General features: G+C 40.9%; 1 protein-coding gene across 3 annotated transcripts in view; it reads right to left on the bottom strand.

The window, feature by feature from the left end:
- MID1 (midline 1) overlaps positions 1–23,921 on the bottom strand; it is a 186,408-nt gene that overhangs the window by 5,322 nt on the left and 157,165 nt on the right. For all 3 annotated transcript variants that reach the window (XM_081566133.1, XM_081566135.1, XM_081566134.1), the window contains exons 6-9: positions 21,677–21,804; positions 15,503–15,646; positions 9,062–9,223; positions 5,602–5,809 (exon numbers count right to left, since the gene is read on the bottom strand). In XM_081566133.1, coding sequence (XP_081422259.1) covers positions 5,602–5,809; positions 9,062–9,223; positions 15,503–15,646; positions 21,677–21,804 — 642 coding nt within the window. The remainder of the gene's footprint in view (positions 1–5,601; positions 5,810–9,061; positions 9,224–15,502; positions 15,647–21,676; positions 21,805–23,921) is intronic.

Below are 23,921 nucleotides of genomic sequence, written 5' to 3'. Positions count from 1 at the left end.
TTTCTCAGTTATTAAGATAAGCAAGGGCTTCCCAGTAATAAAGAATCTGCCTGTTAATGTAGGAGATGTGGGTTCAATTCCTGGGTCGGGAAGATCCCCTGAAGGGGGAAATGGCAACCCACCCCAGTATTCTTGCCTGGAGAACTCCATGGACAGAGGAGCCTGGTGGGCTGTAGCCGCAAAAGAGTTGGACACTACTCAGCAAGTAAACAACAAGATAAGCAAAACCCATCATTCTTAATAAATAGTGAATGATTCAGAGTTCAATTCTTAACATGTTATAGTAGAAACCAGTCTCACTGGATGTTGACATATGGTACCTTACCTGCTGTAGAGAGAAAAACTTCACTGGTCTTTGACTTAACGACATTCTTTCAAACATCATGTGCTGGATTTAGAATATACTCACTTAAAGAGTGATGTGTTCAAAAAAGAAAACACACCATGACTGAATTAAGAGAGGATGGAATTGATCCTCTGGTAAGCATAGGGTACCAGCCTGTGTGCTGTCAAACCTCTGCACTTCACCCTGGTCAATTCTGTTTTTAGGGACACTCCTGGGGCTGCATTTCCCAGAATCCTCTTTCCAATATGGAGTCCGGGTCAGATTCTGCCACTGTCACGCGTGCACAAGATCCAGAAGTTCTAAGAGAAGGGGAAACATTGCTTTCCAGACAGAATACAGCACACGTGAGGTCTGTGGAAGTTTCTGGGCAGACTCCTGGGTGTACCTTGCCTCTGGGCCGTGAATAGCTTTCCGCCTTCCAGGAGAGGAGTAGTGGGCTCCCAGAAGCCTTGACTTGGCCCTCTTTCTCCCTGGTGTACCTACAAAAAGACTTTTCTTTTTCTATGAACCCTAACAGACACTTCGGAAAGGTTTTTGTTTTGCACTTTTCAGTATTCTCCCGCAAGACGTTCTGTCTGTCCCAGCAGACACCATTTCCCTTTTCAGATAATTTGAAACTTGCATTTGAATCACAAAATAGCCACATGTCTGTATTGTTTCCTTCTTACTGCTGTACACCATTTTTATTTTTTAGTAAAGAACTTTGACATTCCTTTCCCATTTGAACCTTAATTGAACCCCCTATGGAGTAGCTGCGGCAAGTATGACTGACTTCATTTAGCAAATGGGAAAACCAAGAGAAGGTTAAAATGAACAAAATCTAGAATCTCACCCCTTCCCCCTTAAGTTGGGTTCCTGTAATCTTTGCATGAACCCACCTTTAGTTAACACCATTTCCTAAAATAACAAGAGCACATTAACAGCATTAGAGTAAGAAAATAACTAAGTGTCTAGTCCATTAAGCAATGGAAAATACCATTATATTATCATTAATCTGTAAAATTATGTGCATATTTCCAGTGAGCTTGAAAGGTGCAGGCGGAAGGCAATGTTCCATTAAGGTATGCAGTGAGACTCAGAGAATTCAAAAAGTATAAAATGATGTTTCTCAGAGCAATGTTAACATGCCCCATAGCATGGATTATAACATACAAGTAAATTTCAAGTCAGCACTATACTTCACAAGAAAATACATGCGTTATTAGCTGTTGCAAATCAAAGTATTACAGGCGTTTGATAGTAAAGGTCACCCTTTCCTCGCTAACACCTCCCAGGAAATGTGAAACTACTTTCTACGTGAGAATTTTCTGAAACGGACACAAGTTTGTAAAGATCTGAAGCGTGGCAATTAATGTGAGAATATTTTCCCCCTGCCTCATGAGTTGGTTTTGACATCTGGTGTTTTCAAGGTAATGCTGATCTGTGTTTGTATAACTGAAGTGGTGTGGTGGAATTCCCCACACCATTCGTCAATGGGGATGAGATCATAATGATCAGGTATCATTTATCATAAGTAATTATTAAGGGGGTTGTAATTATTTAGACACTGGATTCTGTCCCAGATTAACAGAGCCTGTTAATTAACTAGAAATGTTTGCTCTTTTGCACCTGCAAAAATTCACCGTATTTTCCTTTGGGCTTTTATCTTGCCCCAGTGCAGCTACACGTTGTAAATGCCAGCCTGGACCAGAGCCAAATACAGGGGGAGGACCTGTCCTTCATCCTTCAGAGGGATGTTGAAACGGGAATGTTCTGAGCAAAGAGAACCTTGAGGGTCACAAGAGGGGAAAAAACCTACTTGCTTGGCTAATATGCAAACCGTTGTTTGGAAAAAGACAACACCTAAGCTTATGAATGTGTATCAACACTGTAAAGGACTTAAACATACTGCATTATTTGCATAGACTTGAACTGAAAAGTTTCTTTTTTGTAAAATAAGTGTTTTTAGCATCTTTATCTCAAAACTAAATACTGTTACCATACTCATCATCTGCAAGTTAGGCAGTTTTCAGTTTTAGGGTTTTTTTGTTGTTTTTTTTTAAGCAAAGATTCAGCTATCACTTATTAAGTACACCACAGTAAGCCTTAAAGTGTTATTTTTTCCTTTATGGTTTATTACAGGATATATTTTTTTAAAAAAATTTCTCTTGGAGCAGTTGATTTGACAATGTTGGGTTAGTTTCAGGTGTACAACAAAGGGAATCAGTTATACATATACACATATCTTGGGAAGATCCCACTGGAGTCAACCCACTCCAGTGTTCTTGCCTAGGGAATCCCATGGACCCAGGAGACTGGCGGGCTCTGGTCTACAGCGTTGCACAGAGTCGGACATGACTGAAGCAACTTAGCACATACATGTATCCACTCTTTTTTAGACTTTTTTCCCATATAGGTCATTACAGAGTGTTGAGTAGAGTTCCCTGTGCTATACCATAGGTCTTTATTAGTTATGTTTTATATATAGTATAATAATGTGTATGTGTCAATCCCAATTGCCCGATTTAACCCTCCCCTCTTTTGTCCCTGATAACCATAAATTTGTTTTCTACATATGTGACTCTATTTCTGTTTTGTAAATAAGTTCATTTGTATCACCTTTTTAGATTCCACCTATAAGTGATATCATATATTGGTCTTTCTCTGTCTGATTTCACTTAGTATGATAATCTCTAGGTCCATCCATGTTGCTGCAAATGGCATTATTTCATTCTTCTTTTCATGACTAATTATTACAGGATATTGAATACAGTTCCCAATGCTATACAATAGGACCTTGTTTATCTATTCTATACATAATAGTTTGCATCTGCTAGTCCCAAACTCCAAGTCCATCCCATCCCCTCCTTCCTTGGCAACCATAAGTCTGTTTTCTACCTGAGTCTGTTTCTGCTTCTTAGATAAGTTCACTTGTATCATATTTTAGATCCCACATATAAGTGCTATCATGTGGTATTTGTCTTTCTGACTTACTTCTCTTACTATGATCATCTCTAGGTCCATTCATACTGCTGTGAATGGCATTGTTTCACTCTTTTTTTTTATATAGCTGAGTAATATTCCATTGTGTATATATACCACATCTTTATTCTGTTGATGGACATTTAGGTGGCTTCTATGTCTTGGCTATTGTGAAGAACAGTGCTGTGTACTTTGGGGTACATGTATTTTTTCAAAGCATGCTTTTCTCTGGATATAAGCCCAGGGGTGGGATTGCTGGATCATGTGGTACTTCTATTTTTATTAGTTTTTTAAGGAAATTCCGTACTGGTTTCCATAGTGGCTGTAGCATTTTACCAAATCTGGCCCTCTGCTTGTTTTTATAAGGTTTTATTTGCACCCATTCGTGAATGTGAGGTCTATGGCTGCTTTCCCCCCACAACAGTAGAGGTGACCAGTTGGGAGAAAATCATCTGACCTGCAAGCCAGAAATACTGGCTCTCTGGCCCTTTACAGACAACATTTGTGGACACAGCTTGTACCCTGATTGCACCTATGAGCTGTGTGACCTTGGGCCTCAGTCAGCTCATCTGTAAAATGGGACATTAGTACTTATATTTCTGGGACTGTTAGGATCAATAAATGAGCTACCATTTATAAAATGCTCAGGCCAGTGCCTGGCACAGAGTTGTGCCAGATAAAGGCTGGTTAGTAAAAATTATAATTGCTCATAGAGGGAGCTATTTAAGTGGGCATCTATGAGATAGAAGGGCAGGGTATGAGGTACAGCTTGCGGCTGTGGAATGGGCAAGGTCAGTTTTGTAAGGTGAACTTGACAGAATTCACTAATTCCCACATCCACTGCCCTGACCTCCACCCCTTGGGCTTAGAGAACTCAGTGGGCTCAAGTCACTGGGCTGGATCTAAGGGACACTTTGAAATGAGTCCTGGCCGAGGATCACTGCTTTCCCCCCAGCACTGTACAAGGCAACAGAAATTAATTTCAGTGATGAAGAGCAGGAATTAAAGTAGGAATTGGTGAATTTTCTCTGTAAAGGCCAGAGAGCTAATATTTTGGCCTTGTGGACCACAGAATTGTGTCTTACCTAATCAACTCGGCTGTGTGGCTCAAAGGTAGCCATAGACAATATGGAAAAGAATGGGCCTGGCTGTGTTCCCATAAATAGTTTATTTATAGGAACACACAGTGGGCCAGGTTTGGCTGTAGTCAGCTGACCCATGCTTTAAGGCATGAAAGGGCAGTATTAGCACACTAGCTTTCCCAGGGACTGGGGCTCAAGTCTTGCTACAAATAAAAAATGGATGGAGTTAAAACGAATTATTTTTCTTATTGGCTGAATGGTAGATTAAATGATTGCTTGGTACATATTTACTCTCTCCTCTCAACTCCACGGGAGGAATATACTTCCCTGTACCGCTGGCCTTGAGTCTGGCTGTGTGACTGGCTTTGGCCAATGAGAAGTTAGTAAGACATGATACAAGCAGAGGTTTGAAATGTGCTTGCATAGTTGGGTTTGTACTCTCAGATTCCTCAAGAAGGACATGACCTGAGTAGGCCATGTGTCCAAACAGGATGAAGAAACCCATGGAACAGACCTAGATCCAACCTGCAGCTTAAAGCAAGGCCCAGTTGAGATTAGCCTTGATCAGCTAACCCAGAGATGTGAGTGTCAGTGAACAGTAGTAAATGATTGTTGGTTGAAGCTACTGAGTTTTGGGGTGTTTATTATGCGCATTACTGTAGCAACAGGTGACTGATAAAGCTTTTGTGCATATTATTCTTCAAGATGGACCTTGGCCTGGGTTGATGCTCTGACAAAGTATAGAATGAGATATGCTTTTTTAATATAATTGTAGGACAATATCCATCAACAGCTGAATGGATAAAGAAGATGTGGTACATACATCCAATGGAATACTACTCAGCCATAAAAAAGGATGAAATAATGCCACTTGCAGCAACATGGATGGACCCAGAGATGATCATACTCAGTGGAGTAAGTCAGACAAATATCATATGATATCACTTATGTGTGGAATCTAAAATATGACACAAATGGGCTTATTTACAAAACAAACAGACTCATAGACATGAAAAACAAACTTGTGATAACCAAAGCGGGGAGAGAGGATGGCTAAATTAGGAGTTTGGGATTGGCAGATACAAACTACTATGTATAAAAGGTAGGGAATAAGGTCATGCTGTGCAGTACAGGGGGCTATGTTCAATATCTTGTGATCATCTATGGTGGAGGAGAATGTGAAAGAGAATACATTTCGATCAAAGTACCTACCATGTGCTTCCACTTATGACCACTTCCCAGTAATGGCGGCCACTATCAATGAACACGTTTCCAGCTACGCCATAGCTGCCTTGGCTGGTGAAGCGTTCGGGTGTGTGGCTCTTTTTGGATGATGACTCATCACGTTCTACTGTCAAGTTATCATGGGACACCTTTAGCTTTCGATGTGCAGATTTGGGGTCCAGTTTAAATGGTTGGCCTAGAAACAACAGGGTTACAAGACACACAAGAGGTAGATGAAAATAACTGTGGATTTTAACTTAAGCAAGAACATATTTTCAGAATAAGCTTTAAAAAGTACAGTAAAGTAGTGAGGACAAACATGTCCCTGCCTCCAAGAGCTCGCAGTCAGTCAGCTCTGAGCTATGGATGCAAGGTTGCTTCCCTCACTGTTCAACAATAGCTCAAGCAGAGCCTGTGGTATAAGCTTTGCCGGGGATCCCAGCTACACACCAGCAGCACAGTTAATGTGCTGCTGACATCATCCTGGAAGGGAGGAGAAAACGAAGACTTCATTTTCAACCATTCCCCTGTTCAGTCGGCTTCAGATGAGTTCATGCTCAATAGACCTCAGAAACCAAACACATCAAGACTGCAGGTTTTAATGTACAGAGCATTCTAATGGCTTATATTATTTTGAGATTGTTCCAAATCAGAGTAGTACTCTCATGAGCTTAAAATGACGATCAAATGAGCTATTTTTCAGCCCATAAGATCAGGAGGAAAATGTGGCAGGAAACGGATTACAATGTGATGCAAATGCCATGATGTTCCAACTCCACTGCTGTGTTGGAAGGCTGCTTCCACACAGTGCTCAATCACCAGGAACATTCTGGTAAGTCTGACTATGGCAATACAGGATGCTGGCTGAGAAACTGAGGCAGAGAGCCTGGAGCAGTTGTGTGTGTTACAGCATATGCAGGTGGGCCAACAGGTGTCACTCCCTGGATAAAAACATGACAATGGCACTTCTAAAATTCTTTCTTGTAGATCAGGGACCAGCATACTTTTTCTGTAAGAGGCCAGATATTTTCTATTTTCAGCTATGCTGGCCATGTGTAGCATGCTAGGAAATTTTGAGCAAAGAAACAACCTTTACCTAGTCACTTATTTTCTAATTAAGGGCACTTACGCTCATGTATACAGGCCATAAAGCTAGCTGGCAGCAGCCAGAGACACAGGTGAACTGATGGGCAGTGCTGTGTGCCAATAAAACTTTATTTACAAAAACAGCTAGCTGAATCTGGCCCATGGGCAGTAGTTTGCTGACCCATTTTTAGATTTCTGTTCATATCAAAGAAAACCTGAAAGGGGAGCTGAGAAAATCCTCACGTGCTGAGCAGGCAGGGGTATTCTCAAAGACTGTAAGACCTACTGAAGTCCATGTGTAGTTTAAATTTTGGCCTGGCTTGTAAAAAAAAAAAAAAAATGCCCTCAGGAATGATCACACCAGCTAAAAGACAAAAAGAGTCTGAAGATAGATTAGCTTAAAAGGTGTGATAAACCATAATAGAAAAGAATATGAGAAATGACTGTATCGACATGTACAACTGAATCATTTTACAGCAGAAATTAATGCAACATTGTAAATCTGTAATTCCATAAAATTTTGAAAAAAGAAAAAGGTGATGATAGAATGTGCCTTAAAAATAATTGGGCCCTAATGGGTGGTTAGGAAGGAATTCCATAAAGGTGCAGCCATCACCGAAGATGAAGGCTGTGTTATGCTTACCCTTCTCCCAGTGAGGAAGATCAGAATGTCACAGCCATTGAAAAGACTAGCCTTATAATGGTGAGATCCATCGTGTTTTCCTCAGCTCCCACCCCGACCCACACATAGGCAGAGCAGGGTCTTGCATCTGGTGTTAGGTCCAACCCCCTGCCTCCACAGGGAACAAATTCCACTTGTGCCATGGATATGTTTCTCAAGGAAACTATGACCTACTCTGTCTAGGTTCAAGGCTTTTGCTTTAATGAGGATAGATTAGTTCACAGAAGAAATCAATCATTTACTTGGCTAAAGAATTCAATGCATTGTAAGATCTGTACACCTAAGAGTTCGGCAAACTACAGCCCGCAGGCCATATTGAGCCCACTGCTTATGTCTTTCAATAAAGTTTTAATGAAGCATGGCCAGGCCATGCTTTTCTACCAGAGTTGAACACCTGTGACCAAGATCATCTGACCTGCACAGCCCAGAATAGTTACTATTTGGCACATTACAGAAAAAGTTTACCAACCTTTTGTACATAATTTAATAACATCTGATCAATGATTGCATGTCTAGAAGTACAAGATTACCTGTCCATATGAAATGAATACATTATCTTTAGTAAAACCAATAAGGCACAAAGAAGAAACCTCAAAGATCCATTCTACAGAATAAACCTCAGTGTATGTATTGGGTTGGCCAAAAAGTTCATTCGGGTTTCCCATATGCTATTACAAGTTTTTTCCAGTATGTATTCATTTTTTTCCCTTATTCTCCAAAGACATTTCCTTCTCTACCAGCAGAACCCTTGAGAAATTAGCTTATGTGTAAGAGTATGTGTCTTAAGGACAGATATGTGGAGTAAAATTAAGTTACTTGACTACTGAAATCACAGACTGGGTTAAATGAGGGTTCTTCTTAAAAAGGAGTTCCTATAGATTGGCTGGCAACCCTAAAGCATGATGTGATATTGACATATTCCAATCGACTTTCGCCTGGGGGGGTCTTATGCAAACAAATACCATATTATATAGCATAATATTTCTAGACCAAAAAGATGTGGAGAAAGAAGAGGATAAAATAAAACACATGTGGGCAGAGAGAGCGAGAGCGGGAGATGACAGTGTTACAAGATGCATGCACGCAATAGCCTGGTTCACTCTTCGTTGCTGGGACCATCCTGGACACAGTGGGAGTTTCCCATCACCCCTGGCATCTAACCGCTTGACACCAGTAACACCCAGCTGTGACAACCAGAAATGACTCCAGATGTGGCTCAGTGTCCCTCTGGGGACCACAGTCACTTCTGATTGAGAATCACAGACCTAGAAGCTACCGGAAGAAAGACTTAGTAATTTGAGATTCTGCTATTGGGGTGGGAAGATCCCCTGCAGGAAGAAATGGCAAGCCACTCCAGTATTCTTGCCTGGGAAATCCAATGGACAGAGGAGCCTGGCGGGCTACAGTTCATGGGGTCACAAAGAGTCGGACACGACTGAGTGTGCACACACACACACACGGAAAAGAAGACCATTGGCAATTTACAAAGAGTCCTAGCTCTGTGCCAGGCTTGGAATACAGGATTGGATGGAAAAACCCTGACTCCATGCTGGCTCTTTGCTTGCTGTCTCAGGTTATAAGCAATGCCTGGGACAGAGAAAAGGGAAATGAAGAGGGCCAGGGGCAGCTGGAAGGAGAGCAGGTTAGAGATGACAGTACTGCTGAGTGCATGGTACGTACTGTTTGTCTTCAACTTCCCAGGCTCACTGCTGCGGCTCCCTGCCTGGTTGATGGCCTTGACAATGAAGATGTACTTGGTGCCACTCTGCAGCCCATGGACCGTGTAGTGGTTCTGCTTGATGTTGGGCACAATCATCCAGCTATCAGCCGAGTTGCACAGACCTGCAAAGCCAAGCAGAGGTGGTGAGTTCTTCGGAGCAAGCATGGGGCAAATCTGCATATTAAGGTTGTGTAATTTTCAGTTATTGGGATCAGCAATGAAAAGCTTTGTGACTTCTTCAGGTGCCCACCAATCAACTCGAGTGCTCAGTGTCTGCCTACAATAAGGACAGCGACCTATATTTATTACTATATATTCTCACCATGTGCTCTAAGTGGAAAGACCAACTAAGATGACTGTTTTGCAAATTCTGTTCCACGTGGATGGGAGCAGCAGTATCTTAAGCACTGTGCCTGGTCATGTGTTACTAGGTGCTGTGGGATGGAAAGAAAGCAAGTGACCACACATCCCTCCCCCCTCTCGCATCATGATGACCATTCAATCTTGGATCTCATCAATTTTGAGACTCACAGAGGGTAAGAACAGACCCAGATCATGTATGAGACATTGACCTCACTAATGGAGATGTAGGAGGTTCCATTTTTTTGCTTCTCATTCTCCACCCCGCCCACGATCCATATCTAAGTGACTTTGTGGCTACTTCTTCTAAAGAGATGGGATATGTTGTCTTTTACCTCATGGCTTTGGATTTGGCTATGCGACCTGCTCTGGCCAAGAGAACAAGGCTGCAGTGACAACACACTAGTGGCAAGAGGAGACATCACAAGCCCTTGAGAGTCTGTGGCCCTCTTGGGCCTCTGCCATGGGGAGAACATTCTGGATAGTCTGCTCATCCCAATGGGAGCAGAGACATAGGGACCAGCTCAACAGCCCAGCCAGTTCAGGACTGAGACCAGCAGAGACTGGCCAACACCAGCCCAACTTTGGACAGGAGAGCTAAGAAAATGATTATGGGGCTTGTCTGTGGCCCAGTACTGGTCTGGTTGTAATTGATTCAGGACGTGTGTTCCTACGAGAACCCTGGAGCCGTTGCACCCAAAGGCAACTCAGGGCCCAGTAGAGCTCTGACAAAAGCATCACTAGGGACTGTGACCAGCTGTATCCCCAGTATGGCTGGTTCCAGAGCACAGCAGGGCCAGTGCTCTGGCTGCACGCTGCAGGATGTGGTTTGAGGAGCAGTTTGCGGATTTACGATGCCGGGAAGAACATGAGGAAAAAGGAAGCCGTTTTGTTGTGCAGCTGTGGCTGATGCTGAAAACATCTCTTTGGTAATGGGCCCGACTCTCGCTCTCTCCGCCCATCAATCTCCAGTCTAATCGAACCTTTGCCCAGCCCCCTGGTGACTGGGCTGTCATGGCTGTTTCCTGACTCTGGTGAATTTCCTTCACTAATTCTCAGTAGAAGGCCGAGCCCTTCCACTTCCTGAGGGGCTTCTCAACTTGCCGCCCCTCCTTCCCTTTCAGGGGATTTGCAAGTCAAAGGGTTAGTTCTTTTGATCTTGAGGCAACTTACACCTTAACCATACTTCATCTTACCTCTTTGAGTTTCTAATGAAATGTACAAGGAAATCACAAATGCATATCCATACCAACCCACAAGTGTCTGCATAGCAGTTCAAGATGTTCACGCCCCAACAGCTGTCTCTGAGCCCTACTAAAGACCACCTCCAAGTTTTCAGTTCAGCATTGTTCATGAATCTCACAGAAGAACTTAAAAATGTTAATTATGAAAATTCACCCCCTAAAATATGTATCTGGGGTACACAGTATTTTCAGCCACACTTCAGTGAGTCTTTAACTAAATAAACATACATGTTCACATATATGAGAAATCTTATGAATTTTCTCGCACTCTTTTCATTTCCAGATCTCACAGAGTTGCCATAAAGCAAGGAAGTAATGTGAGGCTCAGAGAAGAGGCTGAGGGTTGTGTGTCGGTGTTTAGAGATGTACTAGAGTAACTAAGGCCTGATTCACCCCTCACCCCCAGCATCCCCCTCATTCTCATACCAGTTCTCACCTGTATAAGGCCCAGGTACACATCCACACATAGTTTAGTAACATGGGACTCTCCCACTTACATCTCTCTCTTGATCCTTTCTCATTTTCCCTTTTCCCTGAACACAGAGGTAACAAACTCAACACTTCAGGCTAGTGTCACGACCAAACAGCAGATGTTGATCCAACCAAAGAAGGGTCATTTTGAATTCTGAGCTCTGGGCCCTAAGAAGCCTGTAACTCACCTTTGGATTCTGAGCTCTGGGCCCTAAAAAGCCAATAACTCACTTTAGATATTTAATAATACTATTACAATAGTAATAAAACAACAGACAGAAAACAAACTTAAAGTTATCAAAGGGGAATGGTGAGGAACAAATTAGGAAGTTGGGATTAACTCAGACATACACATACACTACTATACATAAAATAGGTAATCAACAAGGACCTACTATAGAGCACAGGGAACTCTACTCAATAGTTTGCAATAATGTGTAAGGGGAAAGAATCTGAAAAAAATATGTACAGCTGAATCACTGTGCTGTTCACCTGAAACTAACACAAACTGTACATCAACTATACTTCAATAAAAATTAAGAAATGAAAGAATGAGCTTTTCTGTTCTAGGATAACCCACTCATATTGCTAGACCTTTGTCAATAGCAGCCTGGCATGCATGCGAACAATAACAGCATTCACTAGAATCAAATGAGAATCCTATCAATGTCAGTGCATTTACACTGTTCTGTTTAATTGCATATGTCACAGCAAAATGACTATTGCGGTCAAAGAAAGCAAATGTAAAAATGTTTCAATAAACTTTACATCACTGTATAACCCCGATGCGGGGTTTCATGTGGTGGGGGAATGCTTTCAGCAACATTGTAAAGCAGATGTCTGAAATTGGGGAAAACTGCAACTTGGCTTACGGTCCGAAGTCTTAACCCAAAACAAAAAGATTGAATGCTTCAGAAACCCTTTCCAAACTAAAAAGGGACCCTGACCATCCTGATTATTTTGAAGAGGTCATTAATTTTTTCTGTGAATATTAAAAGAACAAAATGTTTATGGAGTAGTAAAATGTGATTGGATAACTTTACCCTGGGACAGTCTGCTTTCATGAATGCTAACTCTTAAAATTTAGGCTCACCTCCATTGCCAAGGTCATAATTGAGAAGTCGATTATAAATGCCAAGAAAGCAACGTCGACCATTCTCTGGTGGGGCCTGGAGTAAGTGGGATGCCTCAAAGTGCACCATTATTGCATTGCTAGTGTTGGTCAAGTGCCAGCACCACTTAACTTCTTGCATATGGCGCCAAGCACCAGACTTCTCTGCCTCGATACCCCACTGTGTCGGGACTGATGACCAGGTTTTATTCATCACTTTATGAAACACCCGTGTAACTATCCCAACTAAAACGTGTACTTCTCTCTAAAGTCATTTTCAATCATCTTTGATGGGATGCCAACACGCACCTTCTCCAGTTCAGCCTGAAGTAGTAAAACAACAGTGGAACTTGGAAGATAATTAGTTCATATGGCAACAGTTGAGTTAGGTGATTTTGTACTTTTTTTTCTCTGATTCACAATGGGTCAGAAGCATCTCCCTACATGATGGTGCTCATTACAAGATCCTAGTTATGTTTGGGATTTCAGAGCCTTGTAGAGCAACTGTCTGTCATCTTACAGTAAAGCATGTATAAAACATTATACAACAATGGACACCTTTTAGAGAGACTGCATACTAGCTTCTAACACCCTTTGTCTCTTCGACCAGATTGGAAAGAAGTGAATGTTCTCTTCCTTCTTCTGAATACAAATGGTATATGTCTAAAAACCTTCATGAATATTTTCAAAATGGCTAAAATAAATTAAATACAGATAACTACTTTGCCATGAAAGTCTGAAGACGTGGATCCTTCGACTTTTGCCAATAATAAAAATAGGCTGCTGGGAAAAGGTTCCAATTGAAGATTTTCAACGATGCATTAAAATTGTCTTGGAAAAAACATGGAAACATTGTAAAATTAAATACATATCTATGTCTCAACAAGCAATTCGTTAATATCTATAGTCATAAGCCTGTTCATAAAAATGAAAAATAAAAAATTAACATTGTCATTAATTTTGCATTTGAGTGTATGAATTTAATTAGGGATAGTCTTTTTATAAGATTAAAAAGCTCCATAGATAGTATCTAATTCTCCTTCACTAAAGTCAGTTGAGGGCAATTAACTAGAATTTATTATGACAAGTGAAGGAACCATGACTTAGGACAGTAAAAGTCTGCCTCATGGCACATGGAGCTACAGCCAGCTTTGGAGCATTCTTTCTCCTAATTTTCCATAGAGGAGTTTTATACTCTTAGATCTTATCATTCAGTAGAACATCTGCAAAGGATAGTCTTTTCAACTGGCAGGATAGACGAACAAACAACATTCAATAAAGGCCTTTCATGTGGAGACTGTGTTAAATGCTGTTGTGTAGATCAGGGGTCCCCAACCCTTGGGCCACGGACTGGTACTGGTCCATGGCCTGTTAGAAACTGGGCCGCACAGCAGGAGGTGAGCGGGTTGGCTTCCACAAAAACGGTCCCTGGTGCCAAAAAGGTTGGGGACTGCTGATGTAGATGATCCTGGCAAATTGCATGACTGACCTTTACCATGTGACAAAAAATATAATGACAGTGAGTCTAGTCTATATTTTTGTAGGAGCAGTAACCTTGAATAGCTATGTGCTAACACTGGCAAACACAGGAATAATACCTTTACTTTTAGTATCTCAAAGATGTGAAGCTAAAACATTACCTCTTCTTACAGATGAAGAAATAGATTCAGAAGATGTTCAATACTTTGTCCCAAATTATAGTGCTAGTGAGGTGAGGACCAAAGCTGGGATTCAAATCCAGGTTTCCTTCAATCATAACAACTATGCATAACAGTTAAGAAAAGAATAATCTATGGCCTAAAAACACATGAAACTATGCTCAACATCACTCGTATTAGAGAAATACAAATCAAAACTACAATGAGGTATCACCTCACACTGGTCAGAATGGCCATCATCAAAAAGTCTACAAATAACAAGTGCTGCAGAGGATATGGAGAAAAGGGAACCCTCCTACAATGTTGGTGGGAATGAAAATTGGTACAACTACTATGAAGACCTTTATGAAGGTTCCTTAAGAAACTAAATATAGATCCAGCAATCCCCACTCCTGGGCACATATCTGGAGAAAACCATAATTTGAAAAGATACATGCATCTCAGTGTTCACTGTGGCACTATTTACAATAGCAAAGACATGGAGGCAACCTAAATGTCCATCGACAGATAAATGCACAGTGAAGATGTGGTACACATATACAGTGGAATATTACTCAGCCATTAAAAATGAAATAATGCCATTTGCAGCAACATGGATGGACCTAGAGATGATCATACTAAGTGAAATACGTCAGACAAAGATAAGTATCATATGGTATCACTTATTTATGGAATCTTTAAAAAAGCATAAATGAACTTATGTATAAAACAGAAAAACACGTTGAAAACAAATTTGTGGTTACCCATCGGGGGAGGTCAGGGGAGGGATAAATTAGGAGTTTGGGATTAGCATATTTCCACTACTATATATATAATAGATAATCAACAAAGACCTACTGTGTAACACAGGGAACTATACTCATTATTCTCTAATAACCTACATGGGACAAGAAACTGTTAAAGGATAGATATGGGTACATGTATAACTGAATCACTTTCCTGTACACCTGAAATTAACACAACATTGTAAATCAACTATAATACAAACATTAAAATAAAAAATAAAGTGATATAGACCCAAGGTTGATAACAACAACAAAAAAATGATGAAATAACACTCAAAAAGAAAATAATACTAAATGTATGATATAATGACTAAACCATATAATTCCACCAGAACATGCTGTTAACCCCATAAACTCCCATCACTTTTCCCCAATGGTGCTACTCCCCTCCCATCACAGAGCTAACCATCATCCTAAGTTTTATAGTTTTTAGACCATGTGTACATCTCTAAACAAAATAGTTTATTTTTAACTTATACATGTATAGACACTCATAGTGCATTGATTCTTTTGTCTCCTGATTTCTTTAACAATGTGTTTGTAAGATTCGTCCATATGGTTTGCTAGAGATCAATAATTTTCAACGCTATTTGGCCTATTATTACTAGTATAGTACAAGTGAGTGCTACCATCTACTTAGTCAGGAAAGACAAGCCAATAAATACTCTGTATTATCTCCTTCCTTGCCTTCCCTTGATATTTAAATTCAGGAATGCAATTGATCTGAAAACAGTCACCCAATAGAGAAATCAATAGGGCGTGCGATACTCACTCACAACATTGGCTTGTCCAGTGAAAATGGTGTACTGGAGCTCATAGGAAACCACACTGAATTCATCATCGGAGGTCCAGTGAACGGTTATGGTGTCATAGGAAGCTGTGCAGAGCTCTTCTCTAATTGTGGGAGGGTTGGGAGCTGTGGGGAACAAGAAGGTCATCAGCAGAGAAGCAGACACGTCTGGGATCCCTTTCAGAGGAGTTGTCTTGATAGTCAAAGCAGGCCTTTTAAAATCTATCCATCAGAACTATTATCCTAGAGACAGTGATCCCAATCCAAAGAACATTTCGTTGGTTGGTTATCACTGTGATTTTTCCCAGGTGATGTGACTTCAGCCAGCCAGTATCTTCTCTCTGTGCATCATGAAAGCATGTCTATAAGGGTAAGCAAACAAGACTCTTTTATTCATGGAAGAAAACATTTTAAACAAAAAGTAACCGAACTGAACTTCTGTCATTTCGCCCCCATTGTGGGGATGCGAACTTTTTCGGTAAAGAGCTAGATGGTCAATATTGTAGGCTTTGTGTGTCATATGGTCTCTGCTGTTGCTGTTCAGTTGCTAAGTCATGTCCGACTCTTTGCAACCCCATGGACTGCAGCATGCCAGGCCTCCCTGTCCCTCACTGTCTCCCGGAGTTTGCCCAAGTTCATGTCTGTTGAGTCGGTGATGCTATCCAAGCATTTCATCTTCTGCTGCCCTGGTCTCTGCTGCAACTACTCAATTCTGCCTTTGTACAGAAAGCAGCCAGAGACCATTTGTCCACTGATAGACATGTCCACGTTCTAGTAGAACTTTATTAACAAAAACAGGTGAAGACCAGATTTGGCATGGGAGCCAAACTTAGCCAACTTCTGAGCTCCAACATGCCACAGATTTTTATATGCAGCCACTCATCTGGAAAAATGCTGATGTTTGTTAACCCTTAACAAATCAGCCAAATAATTCTTCAAAAATTTTCTTTTTTTAGATGTGTTGATGCCTTATGAAAATTTGTTAGTGGGGTTCTATTTTCCTCTCATTTTTCAGTTTATAGGTGATATTTCAAATTAAGAACATGATTACCAGTCAGTCATATCTAAGAAGTACATTCTCTTTCCCCAAGAAAAACAGGATTCCTTGGTGTTTGATTAAGTTTATCATTGGGCAAGGCTGCTGTTTTATCTCTTGAACACATTCTGCAGCAGAGAAGTCTAAATCCTACCCAAATGATGATTTTTCAGTTGACTTCTACTGGATTGATTTCAATAACTGGTTTTATGAGATGAGTTTGTGAGCAAGAAAAAGCCTCAGCATTGAGTGCTTTGCATGGGCAATAATATTTTTGAGCAGGGGCTGGCAAACTATGGTTATGGGCCAAATCTGGCCCACTGCCTGTTTTTGTAAATAAAGTTTTATTGGAACACGGCCAGGCTCATTCCTTTACATATTGTCTCTGGCTGCCTTTGTGCAATAGCAGAGTTGAATAGTTGTGACCATATGTCCTGCAGAGCCTAAAATATTTACTATCTGGCCCTTTACAGTCAAAGTTTGCCAAGCCCTGGTTTAAAGAATCGATCCAGGCCTGCGTTTCCATTCTTCTGTACACCAGAACCTAACTTCAAAAGGAGAAATAATCTGCATCCGACATGAGGAGCCATGTTTGCTTACACTGTTGAGAGAATTCTTTACTGCTTGAAACTTTGGTTAGGATGAATGACTCCTAAAGAAACCTGAGGAGGGAGGGAAGTTTATGAAAATGGCAAAATTTAAAATTTTGATTGTTTTAGTAGTCTTCACTTTGCCACCTGAAGATACATCCAGGACAAGTATTATACGAAGCCAACTGACTTTTATGTCTGCAGCATAAAGTCAGTTAACCCAGCTTAGTCTATTGGTTATTGAATTCCACGAACGCTGTGGAGTGCTTACATGCAGCAGGCACTGCATTAAGGTATGCAGTAAGAATTACTACACAGCCATTAAAAAGAATGAAATAATGCCACGTGCCATGGATTTAAGAGATTATCATACTAAGTGCCGTACGTCAGATAGGAAAAAAAAATACCATGATATCATTTATATGTGGAATCTAAAATATGACATAAATGAAACAATCTATGAAACAAACAGGTTCACAGACATAGAGAACAGACTTGTGGTTGCCAAGGGGTGGGAGAGGGATGGAGTGGGAGTTTGGGATTAGCAGATGTAAACTATTACTTTTAGAGTGGATAAACAGCAAGGTCCTACGGTAGAGCACAGGGAAATATACTCAATATCCTGTGATAAACCATAATGGAAAAGAATTTTAAAAAGAGTGGATATATGTATATGTATAACTGGATCACTTTGCAGTACACCTGAAACTAATGCAACATTGTGAATCAATTATACTTCAACAAAATACAATTTTTAAAAAAGATAACTTGAAAAATAAAAGTTGTTCCCTAAGATCAAAGGACTCCACAGAGCCCTTTTAAAGCATTCTTTCTGGAATATGACTTGATATATCTGTCTCCCAAAGTATCCACGTGCAAGATGTAGTGCCATGTGCTGTGACTTGGATGAAGAGATGACCTTCTATGGGGAGGGGCCCAGCTGCATCATAAAACATGCTTGTTACTGTCTGTGTGGTCCCTGTTAGTGTGGGATCACCTTGCATGGATCAGTGGAGAAATATTTATTCTCCCATCAATTAAATAGTTCCTGGAATTATTTCTGTCAACTACTGTAGAAAGATTTGGTTCTTTCTGCACTGCTACATATGATTAAATATAAAGAAAAGTGTGGGAAATAGGCAGGTAGCTGGGAGACACATGGCTATAGCTGTAATCAGAGAGGAAATGTCACCTCTCTGGCTTATTCACTTGACATACCATTTAGATGCATGTCAGGGGCAAAAAAAAAATCTTGTTTTCATAGTCAGGCAGGCTAACCCTGTTTTGATTATAAAGCCAATGGCTTTGTCCTAAAAAGTCAATATCCAATTTACTGTAAATGAGAACAGCAGCGGGCTGCCAATTTCAATATTCACGCAATTGGTCCCATAACTGTTATTTTCTTACTTCTATCATAAACAGGACACAAGCAATGGTGGGCTAATACTTCACAAACACTTCGTTTCCTGCTTACAAATGTCTGATAAACTATTTGGACTTGGCAATATCAGCCGAGCATTGTATGTTATGGCCAGGATTGATGTTATGTCTAGAAATGGTCCAAATTTGTATTGGAGGTTGACAGCTAAGAAGGCATAATAACAGGTACCCCATATGGTCTCTCGTTTGGCATAAATAGTCATTGGGATGATATATGGTGTACACATTACAAGTCAGTGCAAACTAAGGTCACAATTTCCCCTGAAGTCAGTACCTTGGCATTCACACACAGATGAGAATGGGCATACATTTCCTGAAATACTATTAGACAACTATTGGGAAAGGGAGAGGACACATTCTTATCAATAAGACACTGATTTTGTGCATAAATGGCCACATGCCCAGCCAAACATTTTGCGGTCGTCTTTGCTCTTGGGCATGACCTTGCAACATGGATCCAGCCCATAAGACAGAAGTGGAAATTTCCTGGATGGATCTTTTTTATTTTTATTTTTTTAAAGATTTACTTATTATTTTTGGCTCTACTGGGTCTTCATTGCCGCACGTGGGCTTTCTCTAGTTGCAGTGAGCAGGGACTATTCTCTATTTGTGGAGCACAGGCTTCTCATTGCAGTAGCTTTTCTTGTTGCGGAGCATGGGCGCTAGGGCTCATGGGCTTCCGTAGTTGAGGCACACGGACGTAGTTGCCATGTGGCATGTGGGATCCTACAGAAGCAGGAATCGAACCCATGTCCCCTGCAATGGCAGGCAATCCTTAACCCCTGGACCACCAGGGAAGCCCTGGATTGGTCTGTCTGGTGAACAAGGTTTTGGTTTTCCTAAATAAAGAAACCTGGTAGCCAGAGCTTTTGGTCATCATTTCCCCTCTTGTCCCTTTCTTTTTGTCTATAACTTGGGCATAATGCTTGGAGGTGGAGTCGTTATGGAATCATGTGGCAAGATGAGGATAGCAAAACAGAAAAAGAGAGCCTGGTGTCTGAAGTCATCACAGAACTGCTGTCCAGCCATGAGCAGCACACCTCTGCTATCCTGTTTTCTGTGATAGGAATCCTCTCTGAGGGGTTCAGTCACTGCTCACTGGATTTTCTCTTGTTGCAAACACACCCATTCCCACATGATACAATAATAAAGGAGAGTTTATTTAATAGGATGCTATCATATAAAGCATTTCAGTGCCAGAAAGGCTGACCTGAATGGTCCGGTATAGTAGTCATGAGCTCCATGTGGCTCTTGACATTGCAATTAAATTTTAATTAAAGAAAACTACAAGTAAAAACTCAGTTTAGTTCAGTCGCTCAGTCGTGTCTGACTCTTTGTAACCCCATGAACCACAGCATGCCAGGCCTCCCTGTCCATCACCAACTCCCGAAGTTTACCCAAACTCATGTCCAGTAAAAACTCAGCACATGTCAAATTTTCAATAACCCTATGTGGCTAGTAGGTACTTGACTGGACAGTGTGGATGGAGACTGTTCTTACCATCTTAGAAAGTTCTATGGAATAGTGTCAGTTTAGATAAATCTCAGAGCTATATCCATGAATAGCTGAAATCAAGTTTGATTCCTTACTGGACATGCTTTATGAGTCAATTTCTTCCTTTCTTCCTAGGAATTATGTGGTTTGTAAGAACTCCCTATGATAAGAAGATGTTTCTGGAGTGACTTGCCTCCCTTGCAAATGCACAAAAGCTCAAAATAACGCCTTGGGTCCAGGTAAGGAAAAAACTGGTCTTCTGGGTACAGCACCCTTAAATATACAAGTCTGCTTTCTAACCACAGACTAGAAAAATACACATTACCCAGTGCTCCCTCTCTTCTGCTTCCCTTTTCCCAGCTGGGTGTGTGCGCACACACGCTCTCTCTCTCGCTCACACACACACAGGATGAGAGTGGAGACGCTGATGTTGTGCTCAGTTGAGGATGTAGTCTCTTGAAGGTGGTAGATCCTAAGTTCAGTGCACACCTGGCTTCGCTGTGTACACGGAGCTTCTCTGAAGTCGCAGGCATCTGCAGCCTTGGCCAACACAGATAAAGTTGTCTACTCAGTCCACATTCTATCATGTCTGTTCTTGCCTTAGTTGTTGTATAATTGCTCAGTCGTGTCCAACTCTTTTGTGACCCCATGGCCTATAGCCCACCAGGCTCCTCTGTCCATGGGATTCTCCAGGCAAAAATACTGGAGTGGGTTGCCATTTCCTTCTCCAGGGGACCATCCCAACCCAGGGATCGTACCCGAGTCTCCTGCACTGGCAGGTGGTATCTTTACACTGAGCTACCTCAGAAGCCCAGAGGTTGACAGCAAAGAAAAATTTGGGAGCATGGTTAGGACTAGGAGTAGCGTGAGGTTTTCTTGTATTATGGCTGATTTTGTTTTTTAAGCTTGACCCCAAAGAAAAAGCCTGTCAGAGACCACAGAACTGAAACATGGCACCAGGAATCCTAGTGTGATCTGGGGGACGTTTGTTATGGTGACCTTCGCCAAGATGAAATCCAGTCTTGTAGTAGAAAGAACGGAAGTCTTTGGAGTGTGTACAGACCTGAGGTACATCCCAATTCTGCCTCTCCCTAGCTGTCTGACCTCCAGCAAGGTGCATGACCTCTACTGTTTGCAAAATGAGGATTATAATACCTGACCTCAATTCGATGTTGTGGAGGTTAAACACCAAGAGGTGGAGCAGGGTAGATACCCCATCAGAGTTAGCTGCCACGTTTTTCTCTGCCAAGGTACTGTGAGAGTCATCTGCCTTGTGGACATGAAATGGAAAACAGCCACGCTAACCCTGTACTGGCTGACACAGGTATCATGCGTGGTACCCATACTCTGACAAAAAATGGTGGTAAGTGTGCTTTTAGTGACCTAGATTGTCTTTTTGCCTCTGTCCCCAATTGAATCTTGGGCTGTATTATTTTGCTTAGGAAAAAAAAAAGGAATATCAAACATTTTTTACAGGAATATTAGACTTCGTTCCTTACCAGAAGTCCACACCTCTGGTTTTAGGAAACTCATCTAGTGGCAAAGTTTTGTATCACTGAATGTACCTGGTATTAAAGAAAACACCAAAGACAATACCTGTAAGGTAATCCAGACATTCTAGCAATTTCTTCTCTCGGGAAAAATCTAAGGCGAAGGTGTCAAATGTGTCATTGAGGTTGATTTCAGGAATGAGGACCTGGGATGATGCTGTTGCCATGGAGACTCTGTAATTGAAACAAAACAACTTTTTAGAAATGTCAAGCCAGCTTTTACCATCACTGCACAGGAATGAAAAAAATAAAAGGAAAAGAAATATCATTAAAAAATAGTGTTATTGATGTAAGCTCTTATATATAGGATGGATAAATGACAGTGTCCTACTGTATAGCACAGGGAATTGTAGAATATTCAATACTGTGTGATAAACCATAATGGAAGAGAATATGAAAAAAATATATATATATATGTGTAACTGAGTCACTTTGCTGTACAGCAGAAATAAAAACAACATTGTAAATCTGCTATACTTCAATTAAAAATAATTTTTTTTAAATGTCAAAAATCCCACAAAAACCAGTGCCATTTTTGCATGTGAGCCTTAAAAAGAATCTCAGAATGGCACAAGCAGCAACACATGCAAATGAGCACAAGCTTCAAGAGAAGGCAGAGGACGTGGGAAAACAGCGGAATGGCTTCCTCCCTTCCTTTTTACTATCAGAAAAAAAATTCCCTATGGAGGCGGAAGAATATTCATATTTCACATTGCTGGGTATGTAACTGCCTGGCCCCCTCACATCTAACCCAAGCAAGAAGCACACGGCCCCAGGCATTTCTTCACACATCTGTCTGGGAAACTGTTTGTTCCTTTCAGACCCGACCCTGCTCCACTTCAAAGAGGAATCTCCCAAATTTCAAGCTGCATAAAAGGCAAAGTGAAGATTAAAAAAGAATGTTCCCAGATATTGGATTAGTTTCATCAATGGCTAGCCTCTCTCTAAAATAAACATTAAAAAAGGAGTTTTGGTCTGGCTCGTTTTCATTTTCCCTGTCCTCATTTTCTTGCACCATATTCCCAGCAGATGCCGTAGAAAATATGTATGAGCTTTCTCACACATTTCCTTGATGGATCCACCGTTTCTCTTCTTCATTAGGGTTGCTAGTTAGACTTCCCGTGTATACTCTATAAAGCAAGCTATTGGTATGTATCAATCTCCTGCAATGTACTGTCAACGTTGATTGGAAAAGCTGTTATCAATAGCAGACCATTTTGACTCATTAAAGAATGCAAGTGATCCTTCTAAGAACAAGAAAATTATGGGATGATGTAAACCACTTCTGAGCACATCAAACTATGCTAGACTTGTAATCTTGTTGATTCTGGTATTTCAGGACGTTAAACAAACACCACCAAGGGCCTATTATGTGTAGCGTGCTAGGAAATTTTGAGCAAAGAAACAACCTTTACCTAGTTACTTATTTTCTAATTAACGGCACTTACGCTCATGTATACAGGCCATAAAGCTAGCTGGCAGCAGCCAGGAAGAGAATTCTAGGTCTGCACTCTTCTATTTAGTCCAGAAAAATTTCAGCCAGGTTACTCTATGAGGTAGATCTCTTCTTGCATCTCTTAATGGCTCTTAAAGTTTTGGATTTTATAAAGAAATATATCTTGGCTGTAAAAATTACATCTGTGGGCATGTCTATACAATGGAATATTATTCAGTCATAAAAGGGAATGAAATACTGATAGATGCTATGACGTGGATGTACCTTGAAAGTATTATGCTAAGTGAAAGAAGCCAGAGACAAAAGGCCACATCTTGTATGATGCAGTTACATGAAATGTCCATAGTAGGCAACTCTGTTGAGACAGAAAGTAAACTGGTGGTTGCCAGGAGTTGGGGGCAAGGGGACAGTGGGGAGTGATTACATAGTGGCTGTGGGGTTTCCTTTTGGGGTGAGGAAAATCATTTGGAACTTGATGGAGGCAGGAATTGTATAATGTTGTGAATGTACTGAATGCTAATGAACTGTTCAGTTTAAAATGGTTAATTTTATGTTATGCAAAATTTACCTTGATTAAAAAAAGTCAGTCCTGTGAAATGCTCAAAATCCTTAGAAATAAAGTTTCTATAATTGTACTTCTGGCACATATTCAGTGCTACAGAGGGAGGGAAGTAGAGAGGACAATCAACAGTGTCATAACTGGAATGATACTGAGGTCCACAGATGAAAGTTTGAAGAGGCCTAAACCCTGGAAAGAAAAGTTGCAAGTGTTTGAATGAAGATGGAGAATCTAAATTCACCAGTCTAGCTTTTCACCAAGAAACAGTGAATAGCA

This window comes from Giraffa tippelskirchi, chromosome X (assembly GCF_054371585.1).
Source record: "Giraffa tippelskirchi isolate mGirTip1 chromosome X, T2T-mGirTip1v1.2.pri, whole genome shotgun sequence".
Classification (NCBI taxonomy): Eukaryota; Metazoa; Chordata; class Mammalia; order Artiodactyla; family Giraffidae; genus Giraffa; species Giraffa tippelskirchi.
Note: the sequence above shows the minus strand (reverse complement) of the source record. Positions and strands in the feature narration are given on the sequence as shown.